General features: G+C 53.0%; 1 protein-coding gene and 1 long non-coding RNA gene across 7 annotated transcripts in view; one reads left to right on the top strand and one right to left on the bottom strand.

Moving 5' to 3' along the window:
• Positions 1-16,652, bottom strand: part of ACSL6 (acyl-CoA synthetase long chain family member 6) — a 58,226-nt gene extending 41,574 nt beyond the window's left edge. For 2 of the 6 annotated variants that reach the window (XM_017532472.2, XM_017532473.2), the window contains exon 1: positions 16,088-16,241. In XM_017532472.2, the coding sequence (XP_017387961.1) occupies positions 16,088-16,136 (49 nt within the window). In that variant the 5' untranslated portion in view covers positions 16,137-16,241. Of the gene's footprint in view, positions 1-3,905; positions 4,106-4,132; positions 4,411-16,087; positions 16,243-16,484 lie in introns of those variants that run through there. The other 4 variants (XM_017532475.2, XM_017532477.2, XM_017532476.2 and 1 more) reach the window with 4 other exon arrangements.
• On the top strand, positions 8,152-11,556 carry LOC119471836. The gene is made up of 2 exons (XR_005200931.1): positions 8,152-8,371; positions 10,854-11,556. It is a non-coding gene; the product is annotated as an uncharacterized LOC119471836 (long non-coding RNA).
• Positions 16,653-18,678: the final 2,026 nt, after the last annotated feature.

The following is an 18,678-nucleotide window of genomic DNA, read 5'->3' as shown; positions in this document are numbered from 1 at the left end:
GGCCTCCTGCATCCTCCTCTCGGCCACTAAGTGAGGAAGTGTTGGCAGAGCACATACACAGCCAGCTTGGCTCAGGGGTCTGCATCTTGCCCGAAACTGAGGAAAGTATCAAGGGTGGGCCAGGTGATGGGTGCTGGCATCCAAACTGGGACCCCCTCATGTGTCACTGACTAGTAGGACCTGAGGCTAGAGGTATCTACAGGTCTGCCAGCCCAGTGATGGCAGGGTGGGCTCGAGGCTGCCCTGCACCACCCACAGGCACCCTCCTCACAGGCCCTTGGCCTCTGGAAGCATGGCCATGCTTCCAAGAAGGGAAACAAGGAGAATGTAATAGCGGCCACTCTGCAGCCATGGGATATGAGCCAAACAATTGCTTGACCCCTGAGGGAGATCTGCTGAAATCCCAATAAATGGCATTTCTGCCAAACCATAACATCACAGACACCAGAGATGAAGTCAGTGATGTGCAAAGTCATTGAAGAGACAGAGAAAAAACTCCTCAGTTAAAATCCCTTCTCCTTCACTAAGAGCCATGCAAAGTTAAGCCTATCCTTCCTCTCTGAATCTCCACTTCCCCATCTTTAAAATGAGGGCAGTGCAATTCACACATATAAAGCCCCTTGCACTGCATCTGGCATACTCAGAAGACTAAAGAGGTGACTAAGGAATGTGCTTGCCACACCAAGAGGGCTGCTCAGACCAGGACACATAAAAAGGGGTCAGGGGCAAGCCTGGTCCAAGCACCAGGCAGAGGCGATTGGGCCTGGGGACTGTGGTCTCACAGAACGAGTTTATGCTCTGCAGATGGCATAGCAGGCTGAGTCCTGGAACACTCATCAGCCACCCACAGGATCTGAGTGAGCCTCCAGTTAAGTGCAGCATTCTCACTGAGCTCCTGAGCTGGAAATCCAGTTTTAGCAGCAGCTTCCTTGAGCTGGGTCAGTTATGAGGCCATCCTGGAGGAACCACCCACTCCTAGCATATCTATCCAATTCAGCTTCTGCATAATAAAGCAGAGGCCAAGCTATGGACCACAGTAGATTCACCAGGGAAAATCACTCTGGAGAGGACTCAGGGTAGATGGCCAGCTGGCCTCTTTGGGACATTTACTTCCCTAAGCTGCAGATGGGAAGATAAAATCACAGCCAGGCCTATCAGATAAATGATTCACTACTTAGTAGAAAATCCAGACATGCTCACCAGCTCTTAGGGTAGGCTCTGAGCTGATTGACTTTTTTTTTAAAGGAGCTGAACTGACTCGATCTGAGGAGCCAAGGACCAAGAAACTCATGCCTGAGGGCTCAGCTGTATACCCCAAAAGTTGTAAAGGGAACCCTGGAAGGATACCTCATTACCACTAGTCCCTGGTCCTTGGCAGTTGCTCACAGACTCTAAGCTTTGCATATTGTAGCATTCAGTGTAAAGCTAGACTTTTTACAGAGCACAGCCCAGATTAGCCAAGTCATCCATCTGTCCTTCCGCCCATCTGGCAGACCCTCACACAGTCCCTGTTCTCATCTAGCTCAGAGTTGGGCGTGTCCTCCCAGAGGACACGTGAGGAAATGGACAGTGCTGTGATCAGACATGGGGAGCCAGAAAAGCTGCCTGACTCAGGCACAAGGGAGTCAGGGTAAGCTTCTGGCAGGAAATAGTATTGATGCTGATAATGAAAGATAAAGACAAAAGGGTGGTCTAGCAGAGGAAAGCAAATATACAAAGGCCAGAGTTGAATGAGCACATGAGAAACTTAGGGAACAGAATATTCTGTGCAGAAAATAAAGCACTGAGCCCACAAAATCTTGTACAAAGATCAGTGCTACAAGTCTGTGAGGCTGGCATCCTGGACATGTTGAGCTTTCAGTAGTCGCCATATTATCATGGTCCTCAGTGGGAGGAAAAGGGGAACTTGGCCTAAACTTCCTGAATTCCAGATGCCTGGGGAGCCCTTTCTTACACACTGCACTGTTTGACCCTCACAACAGCTGCAGGTACTCCCTCTCAGATGGGAGCATAGAGACTCCACTGGAGAAGCCACCTTGTTCAGTAAGCGAGGCACACAGTAAACAAGTAGAGCCTGGACTCCAGTCTCAACGCCGGCCCCTCATGTGGTATGGTCACCCCAGCCCCTGCCAACACTGGACCCACTCCCACAATCCATCCTTTCCTTTGCATTGGTACTGAACCCACAAACAACCAGCTCCCGCTGCTTGGAAGAGCCCAGGCCCAGATTCAGGGGGTGGGGGAAGTGCAGGGCCACCAGAGCCTGTATGAGGGGACCAGCCAGTCGGGCCAGTCATTTGCTATTGTTCACCATGCACATGAGTGGGCTTCCTCCTGGCCTCACATTAAGAACCTACCATTTCTCCTGGCTGAGTCCTTCTCCTCCTACTTGGGGTGATGGAGGGCAGTGCATAAAGGGCTTGGCTGCCCACTCCTCCTCATAACTTCTACTTAGGTGCCCACCCCGAAGGAGGTTATTGCAGCAGTGGCAGCTCCTCTGGCCTTGAGGCTGGGCCTGTGCCCCTCCTTGATGGGGAACAAACAAAGGGTCTCATTCTTTCAGGCTCACGGACCATCTCAGACAGTCAGAACTGCTTGCATTTACCCTGAGGTTCCCTTCAGACCTGGGAGCCACTGCAGGGCAGAGTTACGAGTTCAGGTCCCCTGAGGACATGGGCCTCAGAGCCAGCCCAAGCCACCAAGACTTTGGCATGGGGAGGGCACAGCCTAGGCCTTAGAGTCTGGTCTCATCTCATTATTTCACAGGGCCTGGGCCTCCTCTGACCTCCACACCTCTGTTGACCTGGGGTAGGGCTTGGTGGTCTCTAGGGTCCCAGCCATGACTGCCTCCTTCCATACCCCAAGAGACTCTCTTGGCTGCAGCAGAGAGGTGTGTGTGTGTGTGTGTGTGTGTGTGTGTGTGTGTGTGTGTTGTCGGACGCAAGGGGAGTGTGGATAGCACTCAATGGAATCAGTGTTGCTGGTGTTGCCAGGTAAGTGGCTGCGTTTGTAAATATTCACCTAGCAGGAGGACCCGGCTATCTAAAAAGATAGCCGCATCCTCTTTTCCTGGCATAACCGACATCTTTTTTTCCAGCACAGACCAGTTCAGAATACCAAATAGTAGCTAAGGCTGAGGGAACTAGAACATCCTCCCACCTCGGCATGCCCTCTGCTGATTTAGGGCAATCCAGCATGGGAGAGAACGGGAGGAAAGGGGCCCTGGTGGGGAATATGTTGGCTCCAAGGTGCTGGGATGGCAGAAACAAAGCTCCAGAGCACAGTCGCTGTGGAAATGGCCCTGGGGCCCCCGGTATGGCTCCAAGAACCCTCTGCTGGTCCAGCCTCCTAACCTCAACACTCTAGTCTTTACTGTCTAGCTGGATACCCGACCAATCCTCTCTACCCCAACGGCCCCTGGCCTGATAGCCACTACCAAGCATAGCCCAGACTCCCATACCACCCTCTTCATAGCTCTCCTTTGCTCTAACAGGTGCTTGCACTGTTACCAAAGTTATTTCCTGATATGTAGATATGACCATGTCATGCCACTGCTCAAAAACCTTATCTGGCTCCCTACTGTCTTAGGACCAAAGTCCAAAGTAATGCTCACACTGAGGCTCTCCATAATAGTCAGATTCTTCCCTCCCCCTGAGAATCACCCCAGCTTCCTCTGTATCAGCCTCTCTGACAGGGTTCATACGATGGAGTTCTGGGCCTCTGCAAACCTCAGGTCTTCAAGAAGAGTGGGGAAGCGCAAGCCCAGCCACCAAATCATCAAAGAATCTCCTCAACTCCCAGTGAAGAGCTCTAAAAAGAAAACTACAACCTCTCCCAGGGCTCAGGAATCCTAGCAAACGAGCTTGGGAGAGGGCCCAAAGGAGGTATTCAGGTGCTGAACTGACCTGGGTCCAAATCTTGACTGTCTCTTGATAGCTGTTTGGCCTTCGGCAGGTCACTTTGCCTCTCCGGGCCTCATCTCAAACAAGCTCAGGGACAGAGAGTGCAGTGCCAGGCACGTAGTAAGGGAAACACTTAGTAGATAGTAAGTAGCTGAAGCAGTTACTCCATCTCTTTGCAAGCCAAAGAGGCTCAAAGACAACTTGCACAAGTAGATGCATTCACATCCTACCTTTCCAGCAGGCTTCTGGCACTGGGGAGGCAGCTGAGCTGGTCCCACTAGAACCAGCCTCCCTTTATAGGGCCTGTGGGGCCCAGGGAAAAAAGTTACCACACCTTGATCAAAGCACAAAAGTGGCAAAGGCCCTGCCCTGAGTCTGCCCTCCTGGGGACAGCCGATGGCAACAGCCGCCCGCTCTGAGAAGCCAGGTGGCAGTAGAGGCGTTAGCAGTGGTGACGCAGGCTCCCTGGTGGCTGTGGGAGCAGATCTGGCAGAGACCAGGGCACAGAGCAACTCTGTAAGGAGCTTCTGGCCCCTCAAGGGCCCCGTCAGCCCCCCCTCCATTTGCATGCAGGGCGGTGCTGGCTCAGATCAGCTCAGAGCCAAGCAACCCAGCCTTAACCCTCAGCCTGCCAGCATGTCAGAGCCTCAGCACATCCCCCTGCTTTTCCCCTCACCCCACCCTGTCTGCAGCTCTGAAAGGGAGTTTGCCAAGTGGGTTTCTTAAGAACAAAGCCTCCTTACACATCCATTTGAGACACTGATTAGGGCCAGGCCTTTGCTATGCGCTGGGGACTGCAGTGAGTGTGAGGGGGGCGGGGGTGGTGGTGACAGGAAGTAGTGGGGAGTGGGGATGCCAGCTCTCTGGCACTAAGGGCAACTGTACCATCCACCCAGGAGATTCTGCCTCCAGCCTCTCCCAGGGGCTGCCTCTGCTCCCCACCCCCATAAGGTCACTCGGGAAGAGGAAAGAAACTGGGCACAGTTCCAGATAAAATATCTGCTTAGGGATGCTCTGGGGAGTGAGGACACTCTGGACCAAGGGTCAGAGCCAGCAGGTGGAAGATAGTGGCTGATTTCCACCACAAGACCCCAGGGCAGCACACCAGTCCTGCTGTCATGCCTGCCCTAAGAGATACTGTTGCCTGGCTTGCACAAGAATGGACACCCTGGAGCCAGAACCCACACCCTTGCCTATTAGAACCAAAGCTGAGCTCTGAATTCCTTCAGCACTTCTGCCAGACTGGGATACTGAGGTCCAGGGACTCCTGGGCTTTCATTAATGTGGGATCTGTGGGGTTAGGGGTGTGGGTGGTTACTTCCAAAGTGTTTTCACTCCCACTTTCATGGCTAACATGCAGCTGGGCACACAAATATGACTACTGCGTATTTTGAATTGGATGCTCATCCTGATCATAGACAGCTAGGCTCATGGTGGCACCTGCTATTAGGTAAAAGACAATTACAAGTCTGCCTGCACTGGGCCACTGTCCACCCAAATTTAACCCTGCTCCCCTGCTGCAAGAATGTCCCAGGACATGACCCAGTGCCCTGAGCTCCCTCTTGAAAGCTGTTTGCCCAACTGCCTGGCAAGTCTAGAGCCACAGGCTTGCAATACCTTCCCTGGAGCTGACAACAGCTTCCACTACTTACCCTACCATCTGGGTGGGCCATGAGGAGAGCTTCCTGCCTCAGCAGCCCTTACCTAGAACTTGGCTCTAGCCTCCCCCAAGCCACCCCAATTAAATGAACAAATATCTCAAGATCCCTCATCAGCCCACAAAGTCCTTTCCTCTTTCTTCAAAGCAGGCTCCTTACTTGTCTCCAGATATTTTCAGAGATGTGTTTAATATGAAAGCTTACTTTAGTGCATCTCAATGCAGCCTCTGGGACAGGAAATCCAGTGGTTGGTGGGAAATCCCATAAAGTGTCAGAGGCATAGAGCTGAGGGAGCAGTTTCACCCCAGGCAGTGTGCAGCCCAGTTACCACGTTAAAAAATGCACAGACTTCACTGCCACACCTGTGAAACCCTGACCTGCAGAGGTGCAAACACAGAAGCCCACACTTGCCCAACACCTGTCCACTCCACACAGGTATTCAAGCTTGCCTCTGCTGTAAGAGAGGGGCTTGCTCTCCATTTTCCTCTTGGGTTTTAATTAGATTCACACAACCACATAAGACCAGGGCAGAAATGGAGCAAAGAGCCTCCCTGACTTGGGACTTATCAGGTGAGACCCACTGTACATCCCCCATGAGACAGAGGCCCAGGATATGACACAAGGGTGCCAGGTTACCTGGTGGTTCACCTGCCAAGCTTCCCCAAGGAATCTGATCATAGCTCTGACGGTTCAGTTAAGCCCCTTGAATATGAAAGGCCCAACTAAGGCTGGCTGTGACTGAGTACTTTACGGAGCCACCTGTTGCAACTAGCCTAGGCTCACTGTGAACATGCCTCCCTTTAGTGGCCTCCACTGCCCACTGGCCTCCCATCCTCATGACAGTACCTCTCAAAAATCTCACTCACCCTAAGCCCTGCTCAGGGAACGTGTGTCCACATTCCTAGCACCAGGAAGCCAGGCACAAACAATGCTTTCAGGAACTTTAAAATATGAATAGCCTTGAGAACAGAGGAGCAAACAGATACACAGTGTCTTTCACACACTCTGAGATAAAGGTTGTCCTCGCCATGAATCAGGCAGGACAAAGTTCTCAGAGCAAAGAGGGACAGCAGGGGCTAAAACGACAGCAGTGGTCACTTTGGAAATATTTACAGGGTATGATGACTAGAACTGATGGTGTGGATGAGTTCAGTTCTTTCCACGCCAAGCCCTGGGACAGGAGGCAGGACACTAGGAATACTGGCCAGGGCCACCATCACCTCACAGGCAGACAGGCACCCCCTGGCCAGGCCCTCTTGTGCAGGAAGTCAAATCCTGTGGCTGTAACATGATCCTTCCCTTTCCCAGCCAGGTCCACTTTAGGACTGCTGGTGTCCTGGCCTCAGGAGCAATGATCCATTTCTGTCACTGGCTCAAACTTAGGACACACTGCAAACTAAGCTTAAACCAGTAAAGGGCATATGGGCTGCTCGTGGAGGGGCCATGCACTCAGAGCTCAACTGCAGGTGACTGGGGTACAAGCAGGATGGGAGGTGACCTCCTCCAGCTAGAGGGAAGCTCTTTGAAGCAGGAAGGGTCCTGCTTGTTCACTTAGGATCCCTACTGGTCTCCTGGGGAGAAATGTGTTAGGGGAGAAATGCACAAAAGACAGAACCTGAGAAATCCTTAGCCAGGGAGGGAGAGCAAGGAGAGAGTCCGAGCAGCATGGGAAGATGAGGAGAACGGGGCTATGGCAGAGTGACAGGTGTGTTGGTAAGTCACAGGAAGACCCTGTAAGATGTTGGGGCTCCTGGCAGGAGGCCTCACACAGTGGCAGAAAGGAGGCAAGGCCTGGCTGCACTGAGGACTTGGGCAGGAAGCTGAGGCTGGCAGGATGGCACTTAGCTGTGGGAGAAAGGAAAAAGATGGTGATGGGTACTGTATGTACTGTATATCTGCCTCGTGCCTTCAGGGTCACAGCCCACAAGCTAATGGCACCCAGGAGCTCACCTAACCTCCTACCCTGGGGGTTTGGGATGCAAAAGTGCCCCAGGCAAGCTGTGCCCCTCCATTCCTGGCAAACGGACTGCTGCTAAAGCAGGGATCCAGCATGGCTCCTTTACCTGCCATTCCAGAAGTCATTGAATTTTTTGGGGACTAGACAGGAAGCAAGACAAAAAGAGTTTTGCCTTTGTTAAGCGTGCATTTTCTGGCAAATTTGGTAAATAGCTGAATTTTCTGGCATCCCCATAGTCCGACAAAATTCCTCTTCCAAATGCCACAAGAAGAAACATCTGAATTTCCACCAGTTTAGCAAAAGGCTGTGCTGGCCAACAGGAATCTGCCACCTCCTGAATCCCCCCTCTGGAGGTCAGGTGGCACAGCAGCTGCAGCCTTAAGCTGTCCTCCTTCCAGCAACCAGCGGCCAAGTTCTGCTGTTGGCCTGTAAGAGCCTACGGTGTCCACAGAGTTAACACTAGCAGGCAGGGAGCACTGGGAACTCAGGCCTACTTTTCAAGGCCAGGATGAATGGGAAATATGCAAATGGCCGCCTCCCAGGAGCGGCAGGGGAGGGCCTGCTGCTGGCAGGACCGCATCACTCCACTTAGGTCTGTCACATGAAAGGGTTTGTATTCCTGCCGCTGGCCCGCTCCTGGCCAGGCTGAGGCTGTTCTCACCAGAAAACAAAAATGTCTTTCAGACCAAAGCAAAACGAGGCCCCAGCTGGCCCAGGCAGGCCATCGGACGTTGTTCACACTGACCCACTGTGAACACCCATCACTTGAGCTGTCACCTTCTACCCACTAGAAGAAACCCACCATCTTTGGAGAGGGAGTTGGAGGCCTCAGTGGCTGCCAAGGAAAGCACTATGTAAGGTCGGGGAGATGGAGGTGGGATCCAGAAAGAGGATCAGCCCCCTCTGAGGCGCTGTTGGTTTTCTGCTTTTCAAAAATAGTAGTGGCTGAGTCTGAAGTAGCAACGGTTTTTTTGTAGAAGGAAACTTCAGTCATTCTCACAGTGTTAACGGTAAACATGGAGAAAGAAATGGTAAGAAAAAAGTGCCAGTACCCGAGAAGACCTTGCAGTGCACAGAGAGGACTTTTCGGAACAGAGGCCATGTGTATCCTCTGCCTGGTGCCTACAGTCCTGCTGCCACAAGTGCCCTGGAGCTGGGGGTAGGGATGAGGGCAGTCCAGAGCCCAGTGTGCAGGATCACAAGCTTCCAGGGCTCAGGCTCCTTCGTCAACTGAGGCTCCATGCCAAGGTCAGACTTCAATCTTTTTTTTTTTTTTTTTGCTTTCGGCAGCTAAAACACTGCTTCTCTGACACCCCATGGTCACCAGGATTTGCCCATTAATCACAGCACAGACTTTGTGACCTGTGGAGCATGGATGCCACTCAGACTCCCACTACCAGGAGAAATAGCACAGCAAGATCTCAAGCACACATATGGCCACTGAGCCTGAGAGGACATCTAGGTCAAAACCATTTTGGAATTGATTTTGAACCAATAGGTGGGTTGGTGGATGCTCCACAGATAGATCCCCTGAAATCCAAGAGAGATAGGTCTTGTCATCCTCTGGGGCCAAAGGAAACTACTATTAGTTGGGGCCACACAGTATCTTCATGAAGCCAAGGTGGCAGGCATGTCTCTGTGAGAGGTCATGGAACTGTCCAGCGAACAGACGCAGGGGGCAGAGGAGGAGACAGGACACTTCAGAGTGATCTGGAAACATTGGCTCCACAGGTCATAGCCTTCCATATCTGGTCTCTGGCAAGGAGATCAGGGACACATGCACCCAAATCCCCTACCAGCCTACTGGTTGGGGGAAGACCCACCCTCCATTTTTCTCTAAACCCTCCCTGCCACCCAGACAGACCCAGGCTTAGGGGAGTTGGCCTGCAGAACATGCATGAGTTGCCAGGGAGCAGTGGCTTAAGCCTGTAATCCCAGCACTTTGGGAGGCTGAGGCGGGTGGATCACCTAAGGTTGGGAGTTTGAGACCAGCCTGGTCAACATGGTGAATCCCCATCTCTACTAAAAATACAAAAAATTAGCCAGGCATGGGTGGCAGGCACCTGTAGGAGGCTGAAGCAGAAGAATCACTTGAAGCAAGAGGCAGAGTCCGTGCTTGCAATGAGCTGAGACCGTGTCATTGCACTCCAGCCTAAGCAACAACAGCAAAACTCTGTCTCAAAAAAAAAAAAAAAAAAAGGATATTCATGAGTTGAAGGTGTCCCCAGAGAATCACATCCAGCCCATCTGCTGGAAGGCACAGTCACCATGAACACTGAAGTTCTCCAGCTACTAAGCAGGGTCCTAGGGTCTAGGTGGCTTCATGCAGCCTCAGCTCCAGTGGCAGAGCAGAGTGGCTGGAGCTGCTGCCCCTTCCAAAGCAAAGTGGTCACTGCAGGCCTGGATGGTTCTCAGCTGAGTCCACTTTCTCCATACTGACAGTTGCCTTCCTCTCACTGGACTAAAGACCTTGGTGTCCAGCCTCCAGCCAACCTCCCTGTCCAGCCTCACTGGCTCACTCCCACTTTGCTGTTCTCTATCCTGACTCTAACTGTCCCTGCTGTGTAGCCTTTCTGTCCAATATCTGGTTGACCTCACTGCCTCTCCCACTGGTCTTTCTGCTTATTTAGCAGGCAAGATTTAACAGGCAGTGTCTAGAATGGTCTGCAGCAAAGCTAAGGCTAGGACAGGGGTGGGTGGGCAGGAGGAGTCTCATAGGGGAGTCTCGACCCCTATAACAGTCCATGAGTTGCAGGGAAAAGCAGAGCTTTGTAGCAAGGCTGAGTCCTGCTCAGTCTCTTGGAATCCACATCCTACACTGGTGGGCCAGGCTGTGCTGGGAGTGAGGCAGGGTCCTGGGCACCAGTCAGTAGGGTCTGTCCCAGAGCTGCCCAATCAACCTGGGCCTGCCTACTCACTCATTCCTCCAATAGCTATCAGTTCCTAAGTCTGTTCCTCGCCCTAACAGGCGCCAACCCACATTTGCTTATACCAGGGGCTAAGCACTAAGATGCTGATTGTTCCCTCACTGGCCTGGCTTCCTGCTCTAAATTCCCAGGAGACAGTGATCTTGGAACACAGGCTTGAATGGGCATATGGCAAATCAGAAGCCATTCCCAACTCCCCCGGACACCCCCTACTGAATGCCTGGACTAAGTGCAGGGAGAGGAAGGGTGGCTCTGGGAAAAGCTGGCAAATAGAATCAGGTAGGACTTCTTGGATTTGAAATCCTTCCAGCTCTGAGAGTATTAGTTGGGTCTCAGAATAGATAGGCCAACTTGGCTTGGAATTTCTGTTCCGATCCACTTTCCATCTTCCCATTTCTGCCTGTCCCAGGCCCCAAGATTCATGTGAATTAGGAACTACACAAAGGAAGTAGACCCAGGAATAACCACGTCAACCACGGATCTCCCAGAGCAGCTGAGCAAATGATGAGGAACCACCCCTGGGCACCCTGAAGGACAAACCCAAGGCTCAAAGCGCATCTCATCCACAGCACTCCCCTAACCTCACCAATCCTGGGACCCAGTGGTTGGTTAGTGGGAACTCTGGCCAAGCCAAGGCAAGGAATGGGGCCATCACACCAGACCACCCAGCGAGGTGAGGACCTTGACTGGGAATTCCTCTCATTTATGCTTGGCAGAGTGGCCCAAGCTCCCCATCTGTCAAGAGACTGGAATCCTGGAGCTCTAAGGAAGCAAAAGCCCTTAGAGAAGACTCTCTTCCAAGAAACCAGTCACCCAGAAGCTGTGGGTTCACTAGTTCATTCATTCATTCATTCAGCAAACACTTCTGGAGCACCTCCTTCTGTTCCAAGCTGCACTGGTTCCCAGTACTCAGGGTTCTCCAGTGAGGGGTAACCTGGCCCTTCCTTCAAGGAGTTTCACCTGCTTTTCCCTACTGCTTCTACCATATTGGCGTTATCTCCCAGCTGGTCACAGAGCCTGGCATCCTAGCAGGAGCACACTCAAAATCTGTTGTTTACTGATTGACTTGTGGTAAGGAAATAGCTTATAAAACACATCATTATTAAAATAAATTACTCTCAGGGAATTCTTTATATCATTAGTTTATGTATTAAACACTTATGTACCCTGTGTGTCCAACTCTTGGTTAGGGACACAGACATAAGACACCTGGCCCTGCCCTCAAGGAGACCATAGGACTTGTGGAAGAGGCTTGCAGAGCACAGGAATAGTGTCACCTTGGCCATCCACATGCCCAGTTCTACCCACACCTCCTTGACGCAACGACTGCAGAGAATAAAGCCAATGCTGCTTGGCCTGGCATCCTACACTTGCAGAGTCCAGCTCTGGCAACCTCACTGGCACAGCAGAATTTGTCCTTCAACTTCATTCATTCCTATTAACCAATATTCCTCACACTGGTCCCTTGGCCTGGAATGCCTTTTCTTTCCCTACTCCCTTTCTGCATGGCAGAATCCTGGACCTCCTTTAAGGAAAGCCTAACACAAGTTATTATAATTTTAGCTAACATGTAATGAGCCCTTCCCTGTGTGCCAGCCCCTGCTCTTGACACTTTACATGTGCCCTCTCATAAAACCTCTCCTGTCCAAGGACCATTCCCTTGCCTGTGCCCATTGACAAGCCTGCTGAAGGGGCTCAGGCCCTGCTGATCATGCCTGGTGGTCCCTCTCTGGACTGAAAGTCTGAGAATGTGGTCTAACTCATAGCTCTTACAAGTTGCTTCACTACTGAACTTTTCTGAGTCCCAGGGCCTTGCCTAGGCAATGGTGACAACAGCACACAGTATTGTGGGAGGGTGGAAGGAAGCCTTGAAGAATCACAGATAGGGTGCTTCACACATGGTAGATGCTCAGTGAAACAGCAGCCAAGTTAGCCTGTTTAAACAACAGTTGAGCCCACAAAAACACCGCTCCACACACACCTAGTACTTAATGAATATTTGAGTGACTACTATGTGCCCAGTGCTGGCTGGACACACACTGTAGCTTCTGTTATACAAAAGCCTGTAACTTTTGCCCATTTTTACAAACAAGCCAGAGCCTCATACTCACTCACCCCATGTATGGGACAGTCCTGAGTCCCATTTGGGGCTGTAGCTGAGCCATATTCAGCTTTTTGAAGGTCAACCTAGGAATCCTTATAATCACAAGGGACAGAACACTAGCTGAAGAGCATAATGACTGGGTTCTGCTGCCCCCTGGTGTCAGTATGCTCCTACCATACAGGCTGGAGAGCTGTGAGAAGGTGCTGAGGTCAAAATCCTGCTCCATGCTGGTGCACCCTGTACAAATTCAGGCTTTTATTGTAAGGCATGTCCCCAGCTGGCCACAGAGCCACCTGCTCTGCCTGGAGCTCTACCATCTGTCTGAATTCATAACTGCCATCTCCAACCCCCTAGGCCTCAAGCCAGTTCTCTACCCAGAGTGGGGTAAAGGGAGGATCTCATGGGCCTGAAGCGTGCAAGTCTACGCTTGTCCTGGGATCTATAGCCAGAGGGGTCCCAAACCATTCTTTACACTGGCAACCTCATCTTGCCCACCAGGGCCAGCTCCACATCTCTTAAGGCAGAGGCCGGGCGGCGGGGGGTCACATCCCTTCTCCTTACTGGAGTCTAGCCTCGACTCAAGTCTATGACTCCTTGGACCACGTCTATTCTTATCCATAACATCATAACGACCTCCTACTGCCCTCCTGGCCTCCACTCTCTTCCTCTTGACTCAGCAGCTAAATATTGGTGACCTCTACCACCCAAATACAACCTTCTCCAGAATCCTCTCCCACAACCCACGTTGCTCAGGCACAAGACCCTGAAGACCCATCTCCCATGGCAGTTCTCCCACGAACTCTGCTGGTCTAGCTTCCTCCACTTGGAGTTTGGCCTCCCTGTCTCCGACAAATTCCCCCGTATGCCAGAGAAGGCCACTCAGATGTCACTGATGGTTAGATTGGACCCTGCGGCATGGGGCTGCCTTAGCCTAGAGGAAGGGGTATCCTTTTATAAAGTTATCCACCAAGAGTGGGTCCTCTTTCTACTTTTCACAAAGGTGCTGTATAGGCAGGCAGAAGCTCCAATCCATGGCTCCCATTGTCCTCTAGGTGTTTATGGCATGGAGGGCACACTTCCCCACACCAGACCCAGCATCTGACTCATGATGGACTTATTTTACTTTCTCCTTGTTTAGTATTCAACACACAGGTGAGATCTGGGCTGGCCCAGGGCTCAGTGCTGGTCTCTCCAGCAGGCAACAGGACAGACAAAGCCCAGAGCAGATGGCTCCCTCCCCCAGACAGTCAGCTCCTCCTCCAAGTGCATACCATACCCCCATCCCGGACTTCATCATCTCTCCCTGAGGGCCCTGGAGGGAAGCCCTTGCCTGGCCCTACCTTGTTTCCCTAGGGCCAGGTTAGGTGGCAAAAAGCACATGACTCTACTAACCAGAGACATTGCCTCCTGTTACTGGCTGAACGGAAGGGATCTGGCAGCTGCCATGGGACCATGGGACCCTGGAGATGACAAGGCAGAGTATGTTCTCAGGTGTGCTCACAGGGCTGCATTTCTTAACTCAGGAGTCTCTTCTGCCCCCAGAGAACGGCTGGGGCCCAGGTGGAGTCTCAAAGGGGATGGACACATAACTTAAAATGCCCCAGCATTTGTCTGGGGTATTCTATCCAATAAGCACCATAGACTCAGTCTCTTGCTTTTTGCATTAAGAAGCTTGGCCACTGTGGAAGCAGCCACTACCTGCCCCAAGAATCGTTCCTGCTTTACAGTTCTGAGGCCCTGTATAGTCTCTCAGTGAGGCAGATCCCCTAGTTTTCCATTAGAGAAGGCAGCTGACCACTTTGGGAAATGCTCCACAAGGAAGCAGGACTGCACTCTGAGTCAGTTCCAGCTAACCCTGCTCGAAGACAAGGACCCCGCATGGTGAGGGACTTTTTCACACAGGCTGCTGATGACCGCTGTCACAAGTGGTCCTGTAGCCCCAAGACACCTCCCTGTAGCCACAGAAGACCAAGTCTTCAGAGAGCTGATCTTGGACCCATGGCTGGGTGGGGGCCTCCTGAGGGTAGAGCAAAGGGGTCCTGGCAGTGAGGACAGGCCCTGAGACCATCCACCACTCAAGCAAAAAATGGTGGCTGTTACTAACACCATCGCCATGATTTTAATTATCCTTGCCCTTTACCTCCAACCCCAGCTTTAGCCCTGTCCTTGCCTGCTAGATGTGCCTCAGGACCGAGTGGCCCTGCACAGCCGGTCATAGACACTGGCAGACAGAAGGCGCTTAGGGAGCTGAGGGGATTAGGGAGGCTTCACTCACTGCCCCAGCTCAGGGGAAATGTCCCTGTGGCCTAACTCAAGGCAATGGTGGGGGTGGGAGAAGTGATTACCTGGCCCACCAACCCTCCAGGTTCAGGCCTGATCCAGCCAAGCACTTAGCATTGGTTGATCAGTTAAAACCTTGAATGGAGTCCCAGTCTGCCAGATATCCATATGACATTAGGCAAGTCAATTCACCTCTGAATTCAGTAAAAAAAAAAAAAAAAAAAAAAAGGGATGGCACCACCGACCTCCTAGGATTTTCCATGAATATTAAATAACACGTACAAAGTCTCAGGTAAGGATTTCAAAAGGGTCAACTTCCTTGGCTCAGAAAGAACTTTATTACCACTTTTGATGATGCCGTTTGAATGTGAGATAATAATAAACACTAACATTCATAGACCATTTGCTGTGGCCTAGGCCAGGTTTAAGGCCAATTTAAGGATCAAGCACTGGACATAAATTGTGCTGAATCTGCTCGTGGGGGTGGGGGTGGAGATCCTTTAGCGGTATTATATTCTGGAAGACCCCAGGCTCAGAGAGGGGAGTAGCCAGTACGGGTAATAGAACTGGCAGATAGAAGGGCCTGTGGTGAGACTCCGGTGTGGGTGTATGGGGGGTGAGGGGAGGTAGGCGCTGAGGTGGGATTGACCAGGGGTCCTCGTAGCCGCCTAAGAAGTGCAGAGGTGAGGCTGACTCCTGTGAGATGGAGGGGAGGGCTCTGGAAACAGTGGGGACACAGCAGAGATTTCATAGAGATCTTGTACTCTGGCTGAAGGGAGGGCAGGGAGGGATCGTGAGGAAGCCTCTCGCCGCGATCGGAAAGCCCAGGTCAGTCCTAGTTACATAGCTGACCTGCTGCGGGACATGGGAACCAACACCCTCGGTTTCTGGCCCCAGGAGACGGACAAGGGCGCAATGTCTGTCCCCGGCCTTGGCTCAGGGCCTAATCTGATTCGCTGATGGTCCTTGCCATCAGGGAAGGGGGACGCAAGAACTTGGGGGAGGGGTTGTGGTGGGATCGCAGAGAGGAAGCCCCTTATCCCCGTCCGAAGACCCAGGTGCTCCTCCAACCCGGCCCGGAGCCCGCGGGAACTGGGGACGGAGGGAGTACCCAGGCGACCCTGGGGACCTTGACGCGACAGCTCAGCAGCTGGGGATGAGGTTCCGCGGCCACAGAGATGTAACAACCCCACCTCGGGCGAAGACCCCATAGCCTGTGGGAGATGGGAGTCGAGGACGCAGACAGGACGGGCACTTACCCACGAACAGCCACAGGGAGCCCCCCGACACGAGGAAGAAGGTCAGCATGGCGGTCAGCGGGGCCTGGCCCGGCCCGGCCCGGCCTCCCAGGCCCGCAGCCCCGCAGCCCAGCAGCCCCAGCAGTTGCCTCGCCGCCGCCGCAGCTGCCGGGTATTTTTAGCCCCCGCCCTGCGGCTCCGCAGCTCCCGCCTCCCCGCGCCGCTGCGGAGACGGCGCAAGGGGGAGGGAGCGGCGCGCGCTCGCACCCGAGCCTCACTGCCAGCCCCGCAGCCAGGCCGGGTCCGGGGCTCGCCCCGCGCTGACCGCCCTGTCTGAACCGCCGAGCTCCCGGGCGGGGGAGGGGCCTGGCCGCAGAGCGAACCAGCCCTCTCCCGCCCGGCTCCCCAACGTCAGTACCTGGCGTTCTGGGGAAACCAGCTGGAGGGGGGCGCACGGGCCACGAGCTCGGGAGAGTGACATTGAGCCCACCCCGCCGCCACCCACCCCATCAACGCGCGACCCTGCCCCCGCGCGACTCGCAGCCTGGGTTTTATGGCTGGGCAGGCGCGAATGGCAGCCGGGTCGCGGTTACCTGTCCTGGGAGGTGCGCACCCCTGTGGGCTGGTGCCCGCTGACACCAACGCGCCCTAGGACCCGAGTTTGGAGACATAGGGAGCCTCTGGGTGCCACCTCTGCAAAGCGGTGAGGAATGGTCACAGGCAGCCACATAGAATCACAAGTGTCTCATGAGGAAGCAAACAATCACGGTCTTCATACATAACTACGTGTGGCCCACGAGGTCTGAAAAAGCCCCTTATAGCCACAATGAATGGCCATATAGCCACACGCAGACACAGATGCCCATACTGGTTGGCTGAGGGTTTGGACACCTGTTTCAGTGTCTGGAATTGAAAGGAGGAAACCCAGTTGCACATTTTCTGAAAGAATAAAAGTAGGCATTCTGTTGGGCACCCCATGGACATCTACACCTCCATGCAAGATCACCTCCTCCGAAAGCCCTTGCTTGTTTTCCTCAAGCATGCGGAGCCCACCAGGCCTCCAGCACCGAGGACAGCGCTCAGGCAGCCCGACCCAGGCCAGGAACTGGTTGAGCAACAGCCCAGGAAGAAGAGGGTAGGAAATCAGAGAGTAGAAGTCAGGAAGCAGAGTGGAAAAGCATGAGACTTCTTCAGGCCCACCAGAGACCAACAACCATGAGTGAATGTGCACTCACAGCTCGGCAGCTGGGTGTGAGTGTGGGGGGACCTGTATCTGTAGTACAAGTACATGACGTGTATGTGCCCAGGCCTGTGTGCACCTTGTAGTGGTGCAAGAGTGTGGTTGTGTGCCTCTGAGTCACTTCCAATCTTTACAATAGGATCCTACACCTTCTCCATCACAGGATTTGGACTCCTGGGAGAGCTGCTCCAGCTTGAACTCAGCCACAGCCCGGCAGGGACTTTGCTGGGATCTCAAGCTTGGTAGGGCTCCTCCAAGAGTGTGACAGAGGCTGTGTGGCAGCACTCGTCCCAGCAAGTAACAGGGCTGTCAGCATCCCCCCACCCCTGCACTCCCACTGGCAGCAGAGTAACTGGAAATCTACTGGTACTAAGGAGGAGACCCAAGGGAACCAGAAGGCTGGGCAGAAGGAACCTATCTCCCCAGATCAGATTGGTCTAGGGAGGTGGTCAGATAATTTCCCCAAAGGCCAGGGGGCCAATAGAGCATTCCTTCACAGAGCAGGGAGCCAGGAGCCAGGCTGCAAGCCTCAGGCCCAGCCTACCTCTGCGGCACTGGGCTGCAGGAGCACTCCAGGCCCTGTGTGGCTCTGGCAGCCTCCTCTTCAGAGTGATGTCATGGGACACATTTAGCTTGGCCTCCAGCAGGATATCGCATCCCGTTACTCTCCCTACAGATGTCTCTGCTACTTGTGAATATTTTAATTCAAAAACCAGTACTGGAGCTGTGATGGATTCTAGCTTAGCCAAGTATTTTTCTGTTTTCCTCTGAACATGGCTTGGCTTCCCCTGAGAGATGGGGACAGGAAGGCCCTAGCCTAGTTGTGGGATCATGGCCAGGTCTCTGTCCTCTCTAGGCCTGTTCCTTCCACTGAGTAATGGTACTTGTTCTTTCCTGTCCTGTGTTCCCAAGATCTTCTTCCTTTTCTGTGGGTCTCCATGTGTGGACTATCAGCAGGCATGGGCAGACACTGTGACTCAGGGCTCTAGACTGATTGGGCATCCATGGAATCCAGGGCCCAGAAATGCCTAGGCCAGGCTGGGGAGCCCTTAGATATCCCTCTTAGCCCTTAGCCAGCAAACCCAGTCACCATAGTGGCCAGCCATGTTCACATCTATCTCCTCCCAGATCAGCATCTCTGAGGGAGCTGGCAGGCACGAGTCTAATAATCTATTTACAGCAGAGGATACCACCCCATTTGACAGAGCAGAAGACTGATGTCTGGAAAGGCAAACAACTGTCTCAGGTCACATAGCAGTTCTGGACTCTTGACTCCCATTTATTCATTTTTCATTTATTCGCTCTTTCAGCTAATGTTCACATACATATGCTCTGCATCCATTGCCTCCTGAAAACTAGGGGTTGGGGTGAG

Source organism: Cebus imitator, unplaced genomic scaffold (genome assembly GCF_001604975.1).
Source record: "Cebus imitator isolate Cc_AM_T3 unplaced genomic scaffold, Cebus_imitator-1.0 Scaffold76, whole genome shotgun sequence".
Lineage (NCBI taxonomy): Eukaryota > Metazoa > Chordata > Mammalia > Primates > Cebidae > Cebus > Cebus imitator.
The sequence above is the reverse complement of the archived record's forward strand: the minus strand, read 5'-3'. Positions and strand labels throughout refer to the sequence as shown.